Source organism: Centropristis striata, chromosome 18 (genome assembly GCF_030273125.1).
Source record: "Centropristis striata isolate RG_2023a ecotype Rhode Island chromosome 18, C.striata_1.0, whole genome shotgun sequence".
Taxonomy (NCBI): domain Eukaryota; kingdom Metazoa; phylum Chordata; class Actinopteri; order Perciformes; family Serranidae; genus Centropristis; species Centropristis striata.
The window spans coordinates 14,069,876-14,094,787 of NC_081534.1; the positions used below are offsets into that span (position 1 = coordinate 14,069,876).

Below are 24,912 nucleotides of genomic sequence, written 5' to 3' on the forward strand. Positions count from 1 at the left end.
TGAGGTGGTTTTTACCTTTGTCGAGAACCAGCTGATGCATTAAATTCACAAGTAAGTTCTGATGTAGAAAACATTTAACTCACGACAGATCAGTCATCCTGGATAATATTAATTAGTCCTTGTCTCCCGACAGCAAGAAACATGGCTAAAACTAGCTGACACGAATGAACATCTAAAACTTGCACAATTTAACCAAACTCCTGAAGACCTCTCCTCATGTTTCTATTGTACATGGGATAGATGTGCCTGTTTGCAACTTCTACTGTTTCTACTCTGCTATGGGTAATTTACCTGTTTCTGATGAGTCAGTTTATCCACTCAATCCAGTTGATGGAATTGTGCCTCAATTTGCATTTCTTTTTCCTCCACTATACGTTTGCTCGACAACTGAATGGAAACACGGCTTAAGATTGTCAAGAGTGAGAGATACTGACAGATGGTTCTAAATGCACTTTAGAAATTGAAAGAAAAATTCAGTTTCCTTTCAAGTACAAAGCGTAACTCAAAGAATGATATTTTTTATCTTGACCTGGCTGCCATTCCACTTACAGTATACAGTACGTTTTATTTCAGCCAAAGCAATCCATCACATTTTCGAAAAGCCATATTATTACCAAGATCATCGTAGGTCATTCAGTCAACACAATCTCCATTTAGGGCACCAATTCACTTTCCTTTAGACTTGTATAATAGTAGAGACAGCAGATATGTCAGAGCAGTAACCTGCCGCATGAAAAATGATAGAGGATTATCTGCAGAGCAGCAGCATGGTGCCTCTCAGCAAATGTATTGATGGCTTTTCTATAGACACCCAGACAGGGAAGGGTATCACTTGTTATGATTGAATTGCCTTCCTTGGGGAGCCGTATTGCACGAGGAAACTGGAATTGTAAAAGAGGTTTCAAATACAAGAGTGATGAATGTTCGAAATGGGATAGAATGGCGGAGAATATTGCGCGCTGTAAATAAAGCGATATGTGAGCTTGAAATGGGTTGTCAGGTGCACAATGTAGAAACGTCGCAGCGTCATGAGATAACCACAGTGCGACATAATGCAGAACAGAAGGATATGAGAGATGTCTTGAACTGCACACAAACAAAATTAAGACTCTCGTCGTATGGAGCCGTAGGGAAGCCCTTACACTGTAGCCACTCAGCCTTGTTGCTCTGGATCATGATGCAGAGCTGCAGCACCAGCTGAGGGGCGCTTTCTAAGAAGGTCTCCAGCAGTCGCAGCATGTTGACATCGGCATACTCGTACATCATGGCCCAGTAAAAACGCCGCTGGTTCTCCTTCTGCCGGTGACTTTGTATACCGAGGTACATGGTGCGGATGTACCTGCAGAGAGAGGGAAAGACAAGCTGTTAGACAATCTAGTTATACATATTTCACCATGTTGGCACAAGTACACTCTTTGACATCTATAGTACATTTATATTGCTATTCAAAGAAAAGCCAGACTTCACTGTTCAGCACACCTGCACATGATTGAGTTCCAGTGACACTAGAGGGCATACTTAGCTACACTTTTTAATACACAATCTGCATTTATGAGGAGTTTAGATGTTCTGACGTTTACCAATGAATAAAGTTGAAAATGTTTAATTGAATAAACACGGTTGTGCGGATTTTGATTGCCATAAACTTTTCTGAACACCTTGCAGGAAGATATATTGATTAAACAGAAGAAATAAGCAAAAGAAAACCAATGACTAATAAAATAAAAGAGGAAAGAGAAAATTGTCCTAAACTTCAATTTAAAAGAAAAAAAAACTCCACCTCTTCCGCTACCTTTCATAGAATTGGCTTCCCTGTGCGCCAGGTAACAATTTATCTAAGCATCCCTACACAGTGTGACTGCCTTATTTCAAGCAGCAATGACAAAATTAAAAACATTTTATAATCTCCTCTTTGGCCTCTGAAGGTGGTTATTGAACTTATTATAGGGTGCATATAGTAAGCAATGGCAATGATCATTCCCTTAAGTGCACCACATGACCCATATTGTCAGCTGGACCGGCTATTTTCATGACTTATGGCGTTTCATAACTGTGAAGTGGATCTGGTGAAGCCAGGGAGATGGTCTGTAATGCAGCTGAGAAGTAGCAGCTAATTGAATCAAGCTTCTATTGCCATCAAAGCTGTACCACTGCTTTGATGGCATTGTGTACTGCTGGGCAAAAATGTAATGCCCACGGCTGTGATACAGCTAATTAAGATCATTATCTTCTTTGGATATAGATTTTGAAATGTGACACTGCAGTCGGAGTCGCTAATTAACGTGCACAGAAAAGGAGGACGAGGAATGATGAGAAAAAACATTGAGTGGATCGAAGCTTTGGTCAGGAAAAAATGCAACAAAATCCTCACAAAAGAAAATCAAGGCAACAAAAAGAAAGGAAAACACCAGTCTGGCGGGCTTTTATCCGCTCCAATCTGTAAACAACTTCAGCTCTGCAAACATGTTAACCCAGAGAGAAAATCACTAAAAACCCAGTATGACAGTTATAGTGGTTTATAGTTATCTTAACAGTGGATTCAGCCATTGCATATTGGGTGGTAGCTGCAGGGCCTATCTGCCTGAGCTGGCAGAGTGGCCAAATAAATCCAGCACTTGATGTGAAGGCAGTCAAGCGAGGACAATAGTGTAGCAAGGACAGAAATAGACTAGACAGTAGCACTCCCCAAAACAAATTGAGAGGCCATGGATCTAAATTCAGTTCCCAAAAGTGAGACACGAATTCACTGCAACAGAGCAAAAGAAAAAACCCCAAATACTTATGAGTGGTTTTCAACATAATTAGCTTCTGCATTAGCTATTGGGGAAGAGATTACTGTTTAATTTGAAATGAGGTTGAGAGCAGTGCACTGTAAAGAATGCATCGTCTCGTAGGGTCTGATTGCTTTTGGTTATTGTTTTGGCTCAGATTTAAACATTAACCACTTCCTATTCTTCTTACACACAGCACAACTCTGCAGACCTTCAGCTAAATGTGATAATGGGAATGTGAAATACATCTAGAGCACATGGAAGGCTTGAGAGGGAATTGCTTCTCACTTTTATTTTGTTTACTTGTGCGCACAAAATAATGAATTATCTCAGCCTACGCTTTGTTTTCATGGGATCACAAAATAATTATCTTACAGCCACGAGAAAATGTTTACACATTAATTTGATTTGACACATTTGCTCTGATCTGGAGATAATTGAATTGAGGTTGTTATTTTTGCAGAATTTCGCAAAGGACTTTTCTTGTGATCACTAAATAATTATTTTTGCCGAAGGTAATAAGTACCCTCTAGTGAGAGGTCAGGAAAATGTGACACTTATAAGGAAATGAGGCACATCTGAGAACAAACTAGGAAACTATAGGATTGTTTTTTTGTTTTTGTTCCAGCCCACTACAAAGCTCCCTCTGTTTCCCTTTTCTTTTTCTAAAAAGTTTCTCAAAGTTGGTAAACCTCTGCGTGATCCTCTCTCAGTCAGTCAGTCAATTAGTAAACCTGAAAAGACAGCCAGTTTCCCTAAAGGTGGAAAAGAAACTGAAGAAATGAAACAATGGTAAAAAACAAAACAAAACAAAAACTTCTACACACAGCAACCACAATACAAGCATGTAGACTTGATGATTCTTATAAAATATGGCTGACATGTATGCATCCATTATCCAGCTTTACTGTAACACAACATACACTAAGTATCTCCCAAAGAGGATCTTCTCTGTCCCCAGCACTTTCCTGGCATCCTCTTCCCGCTGAGCCAAGGCTGCTAATGCATGGAATAATCAAAATAGAAAGTCTGGCGAGGCGAAATAATGTAGGAGCATAGAGATGGTGGGCTTTCTCAGGACAGTGGACTGGGGGGGACAAGAGAAGGGGGCAAAATGGACAAAAGTTTTTTAGGGGATCAATAGCAGTGGGCTGTAAGAGGCACCATTATATCCAGAGGTAAAGGCTGGCATTCTGTGACATTTTCAGTTGGACTGGTAAATGTCAGATGGAGCAAGTCAACCCCTCTCCCTCACTAATGACATGCCACAGAGACCTACACAGGCCCTTTGTCTCCATCCCCCAATTTCCATTAGTCTGTGTGCTCCACTGATACGTCTCACTGGTCTGAAGTGCCTCCGTCAGAAACAGTAATCTTCATGGTCTCCATAGCTGTCTCGCTTTGAAAAAACAAGACTCTACAGCCATGTTAGAGGCTCTGTGAGGCTGTACTGGGGCACAGTGGTTCTTTGAGATAAATGCTAATCATCAGCATGCTAACATGCTGATGATTAGCAGGTGTCAAGTACATCAGCAGCTGATGGGAACATCATCAGTGTAGTGTACTGTACTCCATTACACTGGGGTCAGTCCAACAGTTGTTGAGACATTTAACTGCAAACCACCAATGTGAATGCCATTAGCCGTGTTTCCATTCACATATTTTTGTGTGCATTTTGCAGTATCACATTGGTAAACATGCATGGAATGGACCATTTTTTTCCTTTCGTACATGGGCCAGATGGCCAATGCGACTTGTTTTGTTTCCTTTTTGCAACCTTTTACTTTGTGTAATGGCGGATTACAGCTGTACATCGCCTTTTGGTCCAAGTTCTGACAAAAGTACATGGCAACCTTGTTTGCTGTTCCAAACCAGTTGATCATTCTCTTAAAATTTGCTTTTAACTGAATGGAAGCACAGCTATAGTGGCGGCAAAGTAAAAGTCAAAAGATATTGATATTTCACAGGATAAATCAAAACTTTAACATGCTGGTAATGCTCGATAAAAAGTCAGAAGTAGATCTTTTGGGCAACATGAGTGTATTTTAGAAAATTTCAAATTCATGGCAACAAAATCCAACATTTCACGAATGGATATAATTCCTAGAGCAATGAAGCAAATGTAGCCTAAAAAAAGTGTAATTGTGCTAGGGTTGGGCAATATATTGATATACTATTGCTATAATATAAAACTAAATATCACTTTTTGGATATTGTTATATGGCATAGTGTCTTCTGCTGGTTTAAAGGCTGATAACGGTAAAATGTTATTTTCTGAACCAGAATGTTCTAGCTATTCTATTTTTTTTTTTTACCTTACCAACTTATTCATTTAAATCTATGTTACTGATAATTATTTATCAAAAATCTCCTTGTGTTGACATACCATCAATAATCCACCCTATAATATTGAAATATTCAATGTATTGATATCAAGATGTTTGGTAAAAAATATCATAATATGTTCTCCTTATCGCCCATCCGTAAATTGTCACAGTCCATATACAGTATGGGTATCTGGTTTGATAATTCCTCACCACTGGCTTGGCATCAGCAGTGATGCTCAGTTGAATTTTGTTAAGTGTAAATACTATGGCCTATCATTCATTTTAAACTGATATCCTCTTGTACGGGTCATAATTCACATGTCAGCTCTGATATTCAAGCAGGAAAAAGTAAATGGGAGTTCTCGCTGTTCACATTCACATCCATCCCCTCTCCTCTCGTAGTGCACTTTATTAGTTCATATTCCCTTGGTTTCAGCAAAAAAAAAAAAAAAAAAAACTTGTACAGTTGAACACTTTGGGTTTCACGGCTGTCAGAAAAATCTGAACTCACTCCATCACGTCTCCAACACACACACACAGCACATGCCTTCGCAAGAATCTCACATCCCGCGATTGTGATGCACACAGTTAACACTCCCACTGTGCCTTTTTCAGATGTAGTAACACAAATGGCTCTCTAAAAATAAACACACACACAGAAATGCACACACACACACACACACACACACACACGCATACTTGTCAGCGCTGTAGGTAATAGGGGATTTCCTTTCTATTCCAGACACATTTGTCAGATGGATCTCTCTCTCCGTCTTCCTCCCATCGCTTCCCGCCCTCGCACCACTTAGGCTGCAGTCCACTCCTTGATGCCCCCACCCTCTCACCCCCCCTTTTCCCTTTTAGCTCCATAGCTCCTCTACAGGGCTCCTCATGAATTATTTGTGGCAAGATCATAGCGATCGCTCATGGCTCGTTAAGCAGCGTACGCATGGCCTAACAGCTCGTCGCTGTGCCGGGGTCGTGTTCCAAGCTCAGCCGTCTGCCATTGCTGTCGAGACACAGGCAACCATTAATCCCCTCCTCCCCCACCCCACCACCACCACCATCCTCCCCACACAGCATCTGGAAAAAGATGTGACCAAAGGTGTTGGAAGATACAGATATGCTGCTAGATTTGCATGCAGTTTGAGATCTGAGAATGAGCCGCAGTGGGGGACAGGTGGAAACACACACAGACAGGTGGAAACACACACACACACACACACACACACACACACACACACCATGTATACGACTTGGCCGTGTTGTTCCTCCTTCTCCTCCAAAGTCATTGACCGATGAGTCATCCAACCACCCTTACACTAATCCCCTGAGTGGGTGGTTAGAAGGATCACACACACACACACACACACACACACACACACGCACAGACCTCGGCAAGTTTAACAGCATCTGTCTTCTAAGTCATGCTCGTGGGAAGGCTCAGCAGCTCAGACTGCATTCATATCTTGTCATAAGCTGATTCATAAGAAGATCACAAGTACCATTACAGCAGCATGGAGCAGAGCTTATGCATCGTGTGTTAACAGGTGGAATCCAGCAGAGCGCTAAACACGGGGGACACATAACATACGCAAGGCCTGAGGGGTTATGAAAAAGTGTGTATGTGTGTGTGAGTAAGGTGGAGGCGATGCCAGCTGCAATGAGTCACACCCTGAGTCACTCCGAGGGGCCGCACATCGACTCTCAATGAGGTTTAAACCTCCTTTATCAGGGAGATTTAAATTTCTCCCCCTTTCTTTGCCTCTCTGCGTCTTTCTCTCTTTTTATATCCCTCCGAACACCCTGCCTCACGTCAAAGACTGGATTCAATTCTGTGTGCGGACATTTTTGTTACTCTTTAACAATACTGATTGTGTTTCTGCAGAGTGTGTGGGAGAGGGGAGCAGTAAGTACAGCCTATACATGGCCGTTCTTTTTCCGTCCCAGTCCTTTTGGTGCTTTTTCTTCTCATTGCCCAACAAGATCGTATCACCAATATCATGAATGCAATTTGTGCATTCATGATATTGGTTTGCTGGAGTTTTTAAAAAATTAAGTTGCATTGTTTCAAACCACCATTTGAAAAAAAATATAGAAAGATGCCGACATGAAAGTACAGGCTCACTGCAGGGGATGTGGACGAAAACCTTAAAAAGAGTTCCAAACTATCCTTAAGTACAAACATCCTTTGACAAAGCAATTAGATATTACTAAAAACGAAATATACCTGCATAATAAAGCATGCAGATTGACCAAAAATGAATCTGCAACGACTGTGACACTCCATTAATTGCCAAACATTTGATGTTTCAGGCTTTTTAAATTTGGGGATTTAATACTTTTTGCTGTTTTACATTGTATTAAACTGAATTCTTTAAGGGTTTGGGCTGTTTAAGTGATTTGCTGTAACTGCAATTGATATTTATTCAACTGTTTCTGATGTTTTATGGACCAAACGATACATGAAATAAAATAAAAAAGACTTTAGATTGACAATGAAAGGATAAAGTCAGGACAATGAAAAAGTCAGAAGATTTTCAGGCCTTTTGGTCCTCCCTGAATTGCACTGTTACATGAAATTAATCTACTTATTATTTTCTAATCTGGTGGTTTTCTGTATCCAATGCTTTGAAATCTGCCTATAACATTCTAGGTTTCCAGTGTGCAACACAAGGTGACTTGACAATTTATTTCTCTCTTATCCCCTCTAGGTGTGTACAGCCCTCTGCCTGCCTGAAGGAGTCAGTATACTTCAAACAAAGCGTGTGGCCAGGGGTGCAAAGGTAAGAAAGTTCACACTATTTAAACTTCTCTGTCTGAGGACACAGAATCGTCCTCTTTTATGCCTCTTTTCAGCTTTTATAAGCTGTGTGAACTAAAAACTTGTGCTGTGGTTTTCTATCAAAGCATGTAAGAGACAGGTTTTTTGAGCATTGTTACCTCACTGGGATGGTAGCAGTGGGAACACAGATTGCTGTCTGTATATTAATAGTATTTCGAGGGATACTGATTCTTGAAGGAGAAAGTCATCTTCTGTGTCTTCCTCAAGGACACTACAGCAGGCCGTCTCACAAACCTGCCATTGTTTTTGCCATTTACAGTGATGGAATGAGTCACAGCTTAACATTGATGTCAATATTGTGTTATTTGTCCAACATTTAACAGCATAACAACGTCAAAACGAGAGGTTTTCGCACCTTGCAGAAAAACTTCATGGCTCAATATGGCTCAATGGGCTTCCCCTTTAACAGTGTACCACTGATCCTACATCAGATATGTCTTTATCCTCCTTATGGCGGTGGAGAGCCCTGGATGAAAGGACTGGCTGAGTTGAGATCTGAGTCCCACAGGCGAGTCAGATACACTTGCACACAAACATACAACGATCTGCGACCAGCGCCTTTGGGCGATCGCTGCACCGAGAGCTGCTGGAATGTTGAATGGAGATGGGTTGACATGATGCGAGCTGACTCCGATGGGGAGCGGCAAGCCGAGATGAGAGATGCTGTGTCAAGTCTGCTCCACCCTGTCAGCTCTCGTAGTGTGTACTGGTTAACCACCTCTGACGTCTTGACTAAATATTATCACAATAATTATAACATGTCATTCCTATGCATTTTATGTGACCTGCTAGAAGAAGTGATTTATTTACTTCTATTTAAGTATTAGAGTCCTGTCATGCTGGCTTACTGGGACACTTGAAGAAAACAGACTGATATTAATGATAGAAACACCTGTGCTAAGCTATTCCTACTATGACAAGTCAAAGGCTACATTCACACTGCAGGTCTTACGTCTCAATTCAGATTTTTTCGCTCAAATCCGATTTTATTTGTTTGGCTATTCACATCATTTTAAAAAAATGTGCCCTATATCAAACTCCAGAGCAACAACAAAGACGTCAGGTGCATCTTAATAAATTAGAATATCATAGAAAAAAATATTTATGTCAGTAATTCAGTTCAAAAAGTGGGAATAACATATTATATAGATCCATTACACAAAGAATGAAACATTTCATGTCTTAATTTATTTCATTTCTTCTAATTATAATGATTATGGCTCACATTTAATGAAGACGTAAAACTAAAAAAAAAAGAATAATATGACAAAAAAAGAATTTTAATAAGTATGTTTAATATGGAAATGTTGGCCCCTGAAAAGTATGCCCATCTATATGCACTCAATACTTGGTTGGGGTAATTTGACTTGAACTACTGGAAATAGACTTTTCCATGATATTCAAATGTATTGAGATGCACCTTTAAACATGGAGGCTACTGGAGTCAGAGTTCATTCTCTAGTTGTTGTGCAGTGGAAGTTATGTTAGCAGATGATAACGTGAAGAAGGATGAGGTGAAAGAAAGCAAGAAAAAATTCCTACGTCTGTACAGAGGTGTGTGTGTGGATGAGGAGTCGGAGCCAGGAGTGATGGGATCATAATAATCGATCATGTAATCAGCGGTCCAAGTGACTTCCCTTTTCCCCTGCAAGCGTAGAATTGTGACTATTGTCACTCTAGATGAATTGTGATATGACTGTTCAGACTAAGGTCGCTTTGGAAAAAACATCAAACCTGTATCCAAAGTATTATTATTATTATTATTATTATTATTAATAATAATAATAATAATAATAATAATAATTAAAAAAAAACTTTATTTGTGTGGCAACTTTACGTACATGAAATGCAGCACAAAGTGCTTCACAACAAAGAAATTACAGACACAAAGTGCTTCGCATTGGAGTGAAATGAAAATGAACATATTAAAAACATTAAAAGCAATTATTTTATTAAATGGAAGTTAAATTATATAGATTATAAAAAGTGCAGCAGAGTAACTCAAAAAGTTCTTTTGAATTGTGTGTGTTGGGTCTGTTCCATGTGCACACTTTTTTGCTCTGAAGTCACTGACTAAAGAGTCTTACTGTCGATTTAGGAGCACATATGAAGAGATCCAGGTCTGATTTGAAAAAGTCAGATGAGCAAAAAAAATGGAACACTGGTCCTTGGGCCACTTTTGTTTGCAGTCTGACGTAGCCTTTATGTAGCCTTAATGTAGCCTTAATGTCTCCAGTGATAAAGGCAGGTGGTGCCTCCTAGAGGTAAATCTAAATCAGAGGTATTGAAAGCTACAATATTTCTTTCCATCAAACTTAATGGCAATTGGCTGCAAACCACCATTGCTAGAGAAAAAAATATATTTTAGCACTAATACAATAACTTCAGCCATTAAGAACAAGCTATACACTGCTTTGTTTATGGCTGTGATTGTTTGTCAGCAGGATTATGAAAAATCTCATGTAATTTGGTTTAATTCCAATACTTTTAATACTAAGGTAAGCTAACCGTCTCCTGTCTGTAGATCTTTTCATCTAACGATATCAAAAAGCTTTATCTGTGCACAGAGCACAAACACTGACCCCCAGCATGTATAGCAGCGCTCCTCTCCTCTGCTATACTCTTTCTCTTTCCGTCTGCACGCAGCAAGCCATTTGTCACCATTAGCAACGGTCCTCAGGTACCCCAACTCATTGCACTGTGATCACGTGACACTGCACCACCACTAAGATGACAAGAAGCAGAGAGAAGAAACTGGGGAAGAAGAAAGGGGAGGGACAGAAAGTAAAGAGGTAGAGGAGTGGACAATGGGAGATACAGGAGTCAGGTGATCGAGGCCTATTTAGATGGACGGCAGCCAAAGATTCAGGCTGATCTAAGATAATTCGGGGTCATTCTCCAATAATGGACTTGAGCATGATGCGGATAAGGAGGTGCAGATTCTGTATCAGTGCTAAAGTGGAGGCATGTTTCCTTGCCTTTCAGATCCAGAATGCTATTGATCACTTCAGCCGAGCATTAGCAGCTATCAACAGCAATGGGGCTGCACAATCCAATATCCAGATGGGTAATCAAATGGAGGGCAGGCTTAATTAAATGATTGATTTGATTCAACAGTTAAAATTAAAACTACACAATGTGGCTCTGACCAACACATTACACACAGATTGAAGGTATACAGCAAACCTGGATCCAGAAGTAGATCTGCCTTGTAACATTTCCAAAAGAAATTCTCCCAAACAGCAATATTTTAACATTTTTCACCCTTTTTTTAGATTCAATCCAGCAGCAGTGTTTGTTTCTACTTTCTGTGGTTACTCGAATAGTAGTCACGAAGACACTGTTGTAACTTATCAACCAGATGTCGTCCAGTTTTGCATATTTGAATTTATTTTCAATGAGAGAACAAAACTAGAACTCAGAGATTTATGGTAAAAACAAATAAATCGATCTTTTGGACTATAAAAATGTCAGAGAATAGCAAAAATATCCATCACAAGTTCCTAAAGCTCTGGTTGATGCCTTCAAGTGTCTTAATTTGACTGACAGTTAGTTCAAAAGCTGAATATAGTCAGATTAATGTCACATGAAGGCAGACGGTCGGCATTCAGCCAATGTCGAGTCGTCGATGAACGTCTGTGGCCCTAGGTTTTGTGGTACTTCCCACACCATTGGCACTAGTCAGACCTTGTAGGCAGCATTTCGGTGGCTAAGCCTGTTAGTGAAATGGAAGTAAGCAAAGCAAGCAAATAGTCAAGAGGGCACACACAGTCACTCATCTTATCATTCCAAAACACAAATATTTTTACAACAACATGGCCAACTGGAATGAAGCCTGAAGACGGAATACCAACAAAATAGTAGGCATGTTTCATTTATGTATAGAGGTGGGCGATACATATCGTCTATGATAATATCGTTAACACTGTTTTGACGATATGCAATTTTACATTATTGAGTATTTATAAAATCTCAAAAAAGAAAACAAACTGATGTTTACTCATTTAATGTCTCTACATGAAGTTTAACTGGGAGTCTCTTGAAAGCTTAAGTTTAAAGGAAATAAACAAGAGCTGTTATTCTGAAACATTGTGTCCACGTGTCCATCCATAGATGTCCTGGTAAGCAAGAATAATTTTGACAGCTTTTTGGGGGGTAAAGAAATCACATTTCAAAGGATATTGTCAGATTATCATTATCAGAAAAAAGAAATCAATATATATTTTTTGCCCATATCGCCCACTACTATGTATATACGTATCAGCTTGCGAATGCAGATTACCACAACCTAAAGTTATTTCTTCATCAAGACAGCATACAAAATGTCTATTGCATATGTTTTTCTCTTTTGACTCAATCGTGATGGCAAAAAAACATTAGCCGGACTGCATTTTGGCATATTTACATATTTTAGATGCTTTCATATCTGACCCTTGTGCAAGCGCAACTGGAGCGTATCATTGACCTAACATGGATAATGGAGTTTACAGCAATAGGCTTTACCATGTGGTTATTCCGAATGAACTACTTAGTCATTGAAATACCAAAGTAACATGCTAGATCATGATATAGATCATAATCAAGTTATGATACAGGCAATTACTTATATTGGGATAGATGGTTTTGTCCATATTGCCCAGCCCTGGTATGTTCTAGTTGGCTGTTTTCTGATTTTATGGTGTGTTCAAGCGCACATTTTCGGCCCAGAAACAGGCGACTAAAAAAATGTAACAGGACTTTTTCGCCGCTAGTTCTTTGATGTGTGTTCTCTGGGTCTGGGCCTTAAGACAAAGTAAAGCAAATCCAAAGCTGGACCTAGGGCATCTTTAGCATTCTGATTAATCGACTACTAGTATCAGTGCTAAAACACATAGAGAAAATGATGTAAAATGAACAGTTTTAGTTGCATTCTGGGATAACCTCCACTCTGAATTACCTTCTCATATTCATTCCTTTTGATTTGAGTTCTTTCCAGGACGTGGCCGGCGATAGCTTTTTGATTTGTTGTTGGTTTTTTAAAGGTTAACGTGTCAGTTGCAGTGATATTTCTGAATTACCTTCTCAAACACTCGGCCCATTACAGCAGGTTCCACAGCTCCGGCAATTTTTACCTGAGACACACACACACACACACATGCTGCTCTATGACTTTCCCTGCCACGGGAAAAAAATTGGCTTGAATATTAGGACAGACGGTTATTACAGTAACAGCAATTTGTTTGCTCTGTGGTTTTCTGCTTCCTTAAAATGCTTTCTTTGGAGAGAAATACCCCGACAGCCTCAAGTGAAATCCTCTTTCTCTTTCGCTTTCTCTTTCCTGCTGTGTGTCCATCACCCTCCATCTCCCCGCCCCTCCTGTACTGTTTTTGTGGCTGAGGAAGGGCCAGATTATGTACGGATTAAGAAGAAAAGGCTTGACCCACTTGCTTTTCAAAGAGCACCAAACCGAAAAGGGCCGTGTGGAGGCTGGCCTCCATTCAGTGTCAGCACTTCTGTTGTACTGTGCGAGACACTTGAAGCTCATGTTTATTGCTCTTAAGACTATAATTAGCAGGGCTGGCTTATGCTGGCAAAATACTTCCCTGACTTACCGACTGATTGAAAGTTCCTCGTGTAAATCAGTGAGTTTTAACCACCACTATCCCATAACCGAAAACACATAATCACCTGACTTTTTTTGTTAAGGTTTGATGGGCTTTTTTGCAGGTTAGGTGACATTATACATTTTTCAACCCCAGAAGATAACACAAGAATGGAGGCGAGAGCCAAGTCAGCACACAAGGAGGAAAAGAGGGTGGTGGTGGAAGAGGGGGGGGTGAGACAGAGATAGAGAGGAGAGGCAGAGGAGATAACCGCCAAGAAAGTGGAGGAGAGAATAGAGAGAAGTGACAGTGTGATGTAGTGACAGAGGAAGTGGAAGGAGGCGAGAGGCAGCGAAAGTGGCAAGACAAAGACACAAGGAAAAGCTACTAGAGGTAGAAAAGAACCTGGGGAGTGAGAGGAGAGTGAGAGGAGGGGAGTGAGAGAGAATGAGACCCAGGAGGTAAACTAATCACCGAGCACGCAATGCAATTTTCTGGCTCTGTGCCTCCACTCCACCACACTCCTCCCTCCTTCGCTCCCGCTCCCTTCCTCCTACCATGCACCCCCCCGCCCCCCACCACCCCTCCTCCTCGTCTCGGGGGCTCTTTTTACTATTCCGCTCACACACACTGTCTCTCGCTCCTCTATCTATCAGGCGGTACCATTTCAGCGCTCCCCTCTCCTCCTCTAATACTGCCCAGTAATCCCCTCTGGCTCCCAAAAATGGATCGAGCCGCCCTGGCCATCAGCATTAAAAAAAGATAAAAAATGCTGTAGATGACGGAAAAAGAGCATCTTAATAAGAAGCATTTAAAATAAATTTGGGAAATATACTCCTTCAGGTGTTCTAAAATTCTATCTTGATTAGAGGGGTTGTGGGTGACAAGGTGAATGATGGGAAAAGGCAGTCAAAAAAAGACATAAAGCATAATCTGTCTGATTGCATCTGTGCACGCGTGTGCGTAGTGTGCCTCCCCCCCTGAGGTGAAGGCATTTAGGAAACGTTTGATAACGCTGCAGTAAAGGTTTGAAAGTGTGCTCAGTCTCTCTCCCGAGAGCGTCGGCGGCGCCTGCCTGCCTCGCTGTTTTGCAGCGCCTTGATGATGATGATAGATGTTCGTTCCAGACATGCAAATAAAGGAGGCGGCTCCTGAGAAGCGCGCACATGCTCTCACTCACACACACACACACACACACACACACACACACACAGCTGCACATGTGTATGTTTGACTATGATCAAGTCATCCATTGATATATTAATCTTCCTCTTTAGGGAATATACCCCTGGGAAAATGCGGAAAGCTCCCACACACAGCAGCCTCAAAACTGTCCTATTTTCACACTGCGCAGCGACTGAGAGGAAGATTTGTCACATAATGTGCTAATTTGAAAGATAGGAGCTCTTCTCTTCTAAGAGGAAGGTGTGAATGTATGAGAGGGAAAGCGAGCGAGCTCATTATTGACATGCAGTATATGTCACCTCATCCATCATAAGTGACACTGCTGTTGCTGTTAAGGCTTATGGACACACAAATACACACACACACACACACTCAGTGAAACACAGGGACAGACTGCAGGATCAAATTTACACAATTTCATCAGTGTGCACATTCTGTCTGTCTCTCTCTCACACGAACACACACACACACACACACACACACACACAGTGTTGGGAGGATTACTTTCCACTACAAAAAGTATTCCACTACAGATTACTGAACACCATTATAATAACACATTTGAAATACTTTGGATTACTTTTGGTATACTTTGCTATATATATATATAAAATATACTATATAGCTGACGCTGCTTTTTTGCTGCTTCTCCATCCGAAGTTTATTGTATGTATGTTTATGTACATGTACGGACGGGTTGATGGCTAATTCTTCCATCCCTGTCTTCCTGACCTGTCCACCACTATTGCCTGTTAAGCGTCTTTGAGTGTTTAGAAAATATAAATATATAAATGAAATGTATTATTATTATTATTATTATTATTATTATTATTAATAATATATTATTATTATAATATTATATTAATATTATTACTATCACAGACATCAGAAGGCAGTAGTTCGCTGACATGAATAGCTTTTTAGTGTTTATTTATTTTTTGTATATATATTTAAAGTAACTTTTATATATTCTCATTGCCGAAAAATTGTACAATTTTTAGTCTTATTTTTAATTAAGTTATTTATTTTATTTTATTAATTCATTCATTTTGTAACATGTTGTTGGTTGGTCTGAAAAATTATAATTAAAAAATACAATATTTTAAATATTCTTTATCAAAGCTAGCTGTTAAGACAGCAGCCTTCTGAGTACCTTTTTAGTCATATCAGTCAAAATCGGTGCACAATCCACATAACAAAGGTCTATTTTCATACCAGCAGAAATGTCCAAATCAGCCAGCATATCATTAATCAGTAAACTTTTCTCTTTAAAATCTGCATCGATCTTGAAAATCCAATATAAGCTGGGCTCTACTCATTTGACTGGGTCTTGTATTTCCATGCCGAAAAATGCATTCCTGACAGTGTCCTTGCATCTGGAGAGTGCAAACCTCCACCAAAGCCATCCCTAGCTCGTAATGTTAACGAAAGCGAAAAATAGCTTCTGTATCCACCTCAGCTATGATTCAGATCCACCCCAAATTTAAATTAGTTCTTCCTTGACCCATGTTACATCTTTCTACCAAGTTTCAGGTAAAATGGGCAAGTAGTACTAAAGATAAAGTCCCTTCAAGAAATCAATGTTTTAAAGTCAGTAAGTGTATAGAGAATACCACTAATTTAAACTGTAACTAAATACAGATTTTAAATGCACAATCCTGTTACTGGTATTCCGCTACTCCCCAACCTTTCCCACACACACATATATACATATATAAATAAATAAAATGTGCAGGTGCAACCATATTAGGCTTTAGCACACACCAACATGTCAGGTGCCATAGAGCGTGATGAATACTACTGATGCATTACACATAAAACACGGATACTAAAAACACTTTCACGCATACATCTCTTTCCCATTCAAAAAAGAGACATATACACACATGCGTGCAGACACAATCACATTTTTACACTCTGCTTCACAACATCAGACGGTGTCACAATGGGAAAGCCTGGAGCCGCCATGCTAACCTGAGGGGATCCAATGACACAAAGCATATGTGTGAGCCCCCAGCCGCTGCTCACTGACAGGCCTGCTGAGCAAAACCTGTTGTGACAGATCAAAATGTCAGCCTGGCAGGCGCAGGGAAAGTGAGATAGAGACAGACAGAGAGAGAGAAAGCGCATTAAGTGGCCACCATAACAACTAATCCAGAATACTTTAGCTGTGCCGGGTACTTTAAGGTCACAGACACGCACTAGTGCAGTGGGGCTGCACAGCAGACTGAGAGAGATATAGTTACTGACAATGAGGAAAAAAATAAAGAGTCATCAGAGTTTCCTTGAGGAACACGCACACACATTCACTCGCACAAACTCACACACTCATACACACGCACAGCACTGTGGTGGAAAAAAATATCTCTCCTGCCCATTCCAGCATTTTCAGCCCCATAAACAGCTTCCTCCCATCACCCAAACACCGGCTAACACAATATGATATAAATCCTCTGAGACAGCAGCCTGGATTCATGGTGTCAGCTTTTCCAGCTCCTAAAAAGGCAAACACATACAAGCACACGCAGAGCGGCAGACACAACACACATGTACACACTCGGCTAGGATGAGAACTCCTGGGTCTGCTCTCTTTCTGGGCTGGGGGATGGTTGCACAGAAGATAGAAGGAAAAAAGAGATTTGGGGGGGATGGGGCAAGATCGATAGAGGTATCCTGGGAACCTTTCCTTTCTTCCATGAATCTGTGCAGGGAAGATCGGATGCTGACAGGGCAAAGCCCTCCCTCTGGACACCGGATCTAGGCCTCTGCCCCCTCTGAGGGGACCTCATCAGTGCAAGAGCAAATGACTGGCTGTTTGAGCGCACGCAAACATCCCTCATGCAGTCGTACTTGTCGCATTGATAAAAGAAGCGTGTGCATGATAGCAGCTACATCTCCTTGTCTGCGCCTCAGGGTGAAAAGGAAAGGGCTGTGATGTCTGATAAAATGCATACTGTGTGTTGAAAAGAGTGTAGTATATATGATGTATTGACAACATGACAAGAGAGATGTGTGTGTTGTTATAGAAAAGTTGAAAGATAGTAGTGTAGTCTTCACAGGATGTCAAAAATACACTGTCTGACAGGTACAAATCTTGTGCATTTGTAGTTTGAAATTCTGGACTGTGAGCCGTGGCTGAATAGGCCGGATTTACTTGTCAAAACTTCAGCTCCCTGCATACTGTCCTTCAAACCAAACAGCCACATCGTTTGTTCCTCTAATTCACCCAAAGGGGTGTTACCTAACGCACTCCTACTCATGACAGGAGATCAACACCTTCTTATACTTAAACGTAACGGTCGCAGCTTAAACACATGGTTAGGTTTAGGCATCAAAGTGACTTGGTTAAGTTTAGGAAACAAATGGCACATGGTTCAGCTTTGGTAAAGATAGCTTGGCATAATATGACTATTGCCAGATGTGAAGTAGTAGTCGTAGTAGTAGTAGTGGAAGTTATATATAATATATAGTATATATATATATATATATATATATATATAATTTGACATAGAACATGATGTAGCTACAAACGGATGTTAAATTTATGAGTTGGCTTTTGGTTTCATTTCGGACACAAAAACCTTCTGGGTAAAAGCCACCCATCCACCACTTGCCCTTCTTAGTACACTGTAACCTCAGCCTTAGCTTCCATCATACTTTCTTAGACCAAGAGACTAGGCATAGCATGAAATAAAAGTAAGTATGAGTCATACAAATGATACATGGTCGTTTTTTGGGGGGTGGACAGTCAATTACAGTCATTGAAAAAAGTATTAGACCAACCTTGTTTTCTTCAATTTCTTGTTACTTTTAATGCCTGGTACAACTAAATGTACATTTGTTTGGACAATATAATGATAACAATAAAAATAGCTCAAAAGAGTTTAATTTAAGAGCTGATATTTAGCCGTTTTTCCATGGTTTTGTTGATAATGATTTTGGTTATTTTCCATGACTGTAAAAACCTCACGTAGAGTCAATCAGTCAGCAGACCACAGAAATACCTCACAGCAGTCAGTTAGCTTAGCTGGGCATAAAAAGTAACTGCTTCTGACCAAAAAAATTGTCTGGTGTATGATTAAAACGATTTTTTATTTTTTTTATTTTTTACACTTTATATACAGATGCTCTCTGTGTTAAATAGTGAGCCTCGAGGATGTTTGTGGGAGTTTGTTCACCTTCAGAAAGAACTAGTCTAGCTGTTTCCCCCGTTCCCATTCTTGATGCTAGGCTAAGCTAACTGCCTCCTAACTTTAGCTTCATAACTTCATATTGAATCTATTATTCCGTTTTTCGGACGAGGTGAATTTAAACAAGACGGCTCTGATTATCTCTGACAGTATTGCTGTTATCAGTCTGAACCAAAGACACTATATAAATATAGATCACCTGTCTCCACCTTCTCCCACTGTGCCAAAATGAAGCCAAAATATGTGGGTGCCGTCTTCTTTCACTGGTGGCGCCATTTGGCTCCAGAGTGTGCGCAGATTGGGCGGTCAAACCAAAGTGTCGTGTTTCAACCTGATAACAAATCAATCACAGCTGTAAATCATTATGTTACTCCTGTTGTATAGCATCAAACAACTAATTAAAGCCAATCAAACATACAGTAACATAGGAAACTTAGTTTGGCCCATGTCCCATTCACTAACACGCAACAGATGTTTTTTTTAATTTTTGTGTTCTATTTACAGGACATCTACTTGGGAAAAAAACACCTGAAATGGTGAGTAACAAATCATAACTGGTGTTTTCATGGTGGCACCAAATCAGTTTATCTGGATGACAAAGCCTCCTCGTCCTCCTAGACACATCTCTACATCAATCACCTTATTTTCTAACTGCAGTCCGCTTTGTTGAAAGCTTTACTGTAAATAGAGATAAATATTTTGTTTAGCTATAATGTAACATTAACATTGCATACTTTCCTTCCTGAAAGAGCTAGTACTTGTAAACCTGAGTGGAACCATGTTTGTCTCTATTAAGGCATGTCATGTGACATGGTGAAACACAGGTTGGCCATTACCGCTACAGAGCACTTTAAGTTCTGTGGGTGGACTGAGAGAGAGGGGAAGGAAGAAGAGAGGGTCTGTGGTTGTTTGGCTGAGAGTTTGAATGATGTTGTGTGTGTGTTTGTCTATGTGTGAGAGAGAGTGTGTTTGCCTGTAAATGCGGGCTGAGTAAGTGAATGAGAAGAAGCGGTAAGTAATGGTCAGAGTGGAAAAGATACAACATCTAAGATGGAATTGATTTTTATTTTATGTCTATAGCCACGAATATAAACACAACATGACAACAGTATTTGAAAAGATAATGTATATTTAATATAGATTTATTTATTTATATTTATTTCTGATTCAGAAAAAAAACTGCAGTCATCCTTGGAGAAGAAAATGACACCATGTCGCCTTTGTTTAACCTTTTCTATGCCAGTAAACTTGCATTTTAACAATATTTAAAGCTTATTTTGATGTAATTGGGACAAAGAGACAGCGGGGGAGAAAGAGAGCATCAGAGAGAGTCTGCGACTCCTGGGAGTTGCTAAGTGATGGTAACTGGACTCCAACATGTTGCAGTCTGGGAAGTCTCCTGATGAATAGGAGGGAGAGGGGGCAGTGGAGGAGGGATGGGAAGGAAGACAGGAGAAAACCTAGCTGCGTAATGTACGGGCACGGCGCCAGGGCGTCCATTTCATTCACAAAACCCCTGAGCATGTCCAACCTCAGGCTGAACAATCTGCTCTGACTCAGCCCGGGGGAAAAGGGACAGGAAGCTGCTCTCACTCCTCCTTCTCCTTGCTCACTTTCATCTTCTTCAGTTTCTCCTTGTTGTTTCTCCCCCCTATTTTTCTTCTTAATTAGGCTTTCCCCTGGCTTTGATTCCCTGCAAAGTCTTAAAATGTTTTTTTAATGCAGCATCAATGGGGTGTGCCAAGACGAGCCAGTCAAACCAATGTTATTTTGGGACTCCCACACTTTGAGTTTATTAAAATCTTTTCCAAGTGTGAAATGAGTAATTTGGCATGAAACACATTGCTTTTTTCTTTCATATTTAAATGAAATGAAATAAAAATGTTAATTGTACCTAAAGACTGACCATCAGCTGTCTGGGCTGTGTAAATGCTGTTATTAACTGAACCAAATTACTGAAGACTGTGTGCCAACATTGCATCCCACTAAAGTTACAGCAGACTCTCCAAAATGGAAATGCATGGTTTTCAATTTTTCATAAAAAGCATCTCATCCCACATGTAGCAGCTCAACTCACCCTGACCCTGTGGTAATTTGAGTCGGAGCCGTTGCTTCCGCCTGTCTGGTCATCATTTTGACAAAAAAGAAAAAAAGAAGCATATACACAGAAATATGTGCCTGTAGAAGATGATCTGAAACTATAACTTACATCACATCATAGGTTGAGATATTCTCTGCCCCACTCTCCACCCTACAATGAGACATACCTGAACCGGCAAAAAAGTAGAAAAAATATAACAGGTCAATGGGCGAATTGAAAATGCTGAAGCTATGTGAACCTGTGAACAACTTTAGCAAATTTGACTGCTTTGTTTTGCCCTTAGTGTAGAAATTGTAAACACATATTAAAATGTACAGCTTGAATCTGCCCCAGTGACATGTTGAAGGTCACACAATCACAGCACATAAGAGCAGAGTTTCAAATTGGTATTTTAAATTAACAGCCCCATGATATTAACGAAAAGTTATTCCTACCAAAAGTAATACTTTGAAATTCATAACCATCCCATAAAAGTTTGTGTGGTGTTGTAGTACAACCCTGATTTAAAAAAGTTGGGACATTGTCTAAAACATAAATAAAAACCATATATTTAATTGAAAAGTGTACAAAGTCAATGCATTTAAACTTGTGTTTTTGTAATATACACTACACAATGCTGAATTTAATGCATTCTTTCTTTATTATAATGGGACCTCATGTTTTGTCCAAACTTTTTTGGATGCTGGGTTATAGAAAGAGGTGTAGGTTCCTGTAGGGCGGGGGGTGATCATGTCCCTTTCTATGTAGTACTGTTGCACAAGTACTTATTTTGACCCTAATCTTGTCCTTTTTTCCAAACCTTAACCAAGTAGTTTTGTTACCTAACTTAACCAAATAGTTCAGCCTCACAATGTTAACAGTGTGTTTAAAACAGCGATTGTCTGAAACAGCAAACGTTAAATAGAAAGCTCTTTTTAGTAGGATATTATGCAATCTACGTTGCATAAGTTTATATATAAATATGAACCATTCACAGTAATATTTTGGACAAAAAGCAAACCATAAAAATCACAACATAGAGCTCAGCTTCAAATGAATTGGTTGTTTATTGCAGGATGGTGATCCTCCAGTTCAGAAATACCTGGCACGGGTTCCAGCGTTTGCTGTGACTCGTGTGTTTATGTACATGTCAGTGGGTGTGTATGTAGGTGTTTTAGAAAACAAATCCAGGCCAGTGTTATTTTCCCAAGATTAACTTTATGTGGGCCTGTGCACATGTGGATGTATGTGGGGATTTATCACACAAAACTAAAAATGCAGCAGATTTTCCTGTAGGATAAGAAGTTCTGGGTGGGCGGACAACCAACAGGGGTTTAAATAAAGGCACACAATGAAAAAAATAGTATGGAGCATGATTTTGTGACTCTTAAACAGCAGCTTGACTTTAGGAGCAGGTTGGGAGTGAGGGAGAAAGGAATATTGGGAGTAGGAGGAGAGGAAGCGAAAGTAGGACAGAGATGTGTGGGCCTGGCTCTGGAAGGACGGTGGCTCTAATCAGGACTGAGCAGCTGCTATTACTCCAGCGCTCTCTCAGGGAGGGCAGGCAAAACCCTACTCATGCTTTAACATCAAGGAGGGAAATCTAAATCACACAGGCTCCTGTTGGAAGCAATGTTAAAAACAGGATTTTCTCCTGTCTTGCTATATTAAGACGTGGTACGAGCTGTGAATTATTTGGCAGAATTGATCTGCAGATGAAAAGGATCAAGGTGGGATTGGTAGAGAATCCTTCTATGAACTTCAGTCATTTGCACACTGTCTGTTTCACCCAAATATCAGTGATTGATCGAGCTAAACCTCTCCGGCGGGCCTGTCAAGCTTTGGATTTCTCAACATGCCAAATATGCATGCCTGGGAGTAAGAGCGATACTCTGCATTTAATAGGTTTGGGGAGGCATTTTTTTCCATTGCCAAACCAAAAACACAAGAGAAAAATTCTGCAGTCATTACCATGTCCAGTTAACTAGCTACTGCAGTAGCCTAGCACTACTTACGAGGCCTGTGGGTACATTATTAAGAAACTGCAAATTTATGGTGTTAATTAAAAAAAAAAAAAAAAAGTCCCATCCACTACTAGCACATCCACTGTCTGATATCTAGCCCTTTACGTGAAGCTGGTTCTGGATGCTATGGACAGTTTAGGCTAACATTAGTGCTTCTCATATTAGATTTGAAAAGAGAAGCCTGTTTAGTCTCCCTCTGTCGGATATTGTTTCTAATGTTTAAAACATTACTACATATAGTGTAATTTGGGCTTGAAGCAGTGAAGCAGTCAAACAGTTATAAAACCTGGAGCTGCAACATGAATCCAGTGAGGAGCATCGCCAGAATTGTTAATGAAGCGGAGACAGGTGAGGAGTCAATGATTTTTTCGGTTCATCATCCTCTATAGACATAATGTTTTTTTAATTGTTGGCGAGAGTTTTGTAAAATAAAATTCTGCAAGACAGAAAACTGGTCTTCTTTCTATTGGACTTATATATTAGCTGGGTTGCTATGTGTTGTGTTGTTGCACTTGCCTGATTTTTGGCTGTGTATGTAAAGTCGCCAACTACTTTTTGATTAGCATTGTAATTATAACAAATACATGCGTACAGCTGTTCATATGAACAGCTGTGTGGAAGTGAATTGCATTTTGAAACTGTACAGGAAATTCTACGTGACACTGCTTTAAATAAAAATGCAATTCTCGATAAAAAAGACATTGTGTCCCAACTCCCATCAAAAACTTATTTTTCATTCAAACTTTTTCACATCAACCTCTATACAGCACACAAATTGTTTTTCATGCAAGTCACCAAAGCCCCAATCCCTGTAGCAGACCCTGTAGCAACAACACCCAGAAACACCTCACACTGAAATATTAAATAGCAAATGGGAAGCGACAGTCTCTCGAAAACTCAGCACTTTGTGGGGAAAAACAAGCTGTCAATATATGCGCCCTGGAAGCACATGAAAGCTGAAAGAGACAGACAGGCAGTTACAGAGATGGAGAAACAGAAAGAGAAGGAGATAGAGGACACATCGACATCTCCCTCACTGTGGGCTAAGGTGCTCGTCTCTGACAAGGGAATGTCGATCTATATCTAAAGTGGACAGCTAAACCAAGAGAGCTACACTCTGTTGGTACCTGTGTTCGCCTGGGAGGCCAAGGAGGGTGAATATCCTACAAAACTCTTTGCTCCTTTAGCTCACTACGCTTAAAACGTGTGGTAAGTGAAACTGGTTGACCATGATGTTTTGCAGCAATTAATTTTTAACGTGACAATATTGGTAGATTTTCTTCCCTCCAAGAGGAAAATACACTGTAAATCCACAGGATACATAGAGTAAATCAGCCTCCACACTGTGTTCTTTTATATGCCCAAGTGTAATCTACATGCAATTGTGTGCCATCATTTTCTATCGCAACACAGCCATCTGTTATGTCCCAGACAACTGTTTGCATGTGTCAGACGTTGGAGGAATTATATGCTCTAATTAATTCATAAGGTTTTTGTTTTGCAAAAAAGATCAAAAGAATATTCAGTGATTATAAATGATGACACATTCGAAAGATTTGGCATCTGAAAAGCCTTTTTTTAAAAGTCAGGGGTCAATATGACTAATAAAACAAGACTCCTGCGCTTGTCTTGCAGGTGATGGGCCCACATAACATGATGAAGCATGACTGAGGCAGATATGAATAGACTAAAATAGAAATTTGAAGCAACCAATGTCTTTGATGAGGCCAAATGGCCAATACTGTCTTTTTTCTGGTGAGGGCAGCATGTGTTTGTTCAGTCATCAGCTGATTCATTCATGTTGCACAACTACTGGCTCATTCATCAGCTGCTTGGCTACCAGCTGGCGATTGTGTGATAATCCTATATTGCTTTTGGGTGCAAACTTTTCATGGGGTAGGTGCAAGG

At 40.1% G+C, this 24,912-nt stretch overlaps 1 protein-coding gene across 1 annotated transcript in view; it reads right to left on the bottom strand.

Annotated features, from left to right (window-relative positions):
- xkr6b (XK, Kell blood group complex subunit-related family, member 6b) overlaps positions 1-24,912 on the bottom strand; it is a 67,229-nt gene that overhangs the window by 6,973 nt on the left and 35,344 nt on the right. Inside the window, exon 2 of the mRNA XM_059356635.1 lies at positions 1,143-1,339. Coding sequence (XP_059212618.1) covers positions 1,143-1,339 — 197 coding nt within the window. The remainder of the gene's footprint in view (positions 1-1,142; positions 1,340-24,912) is intronic.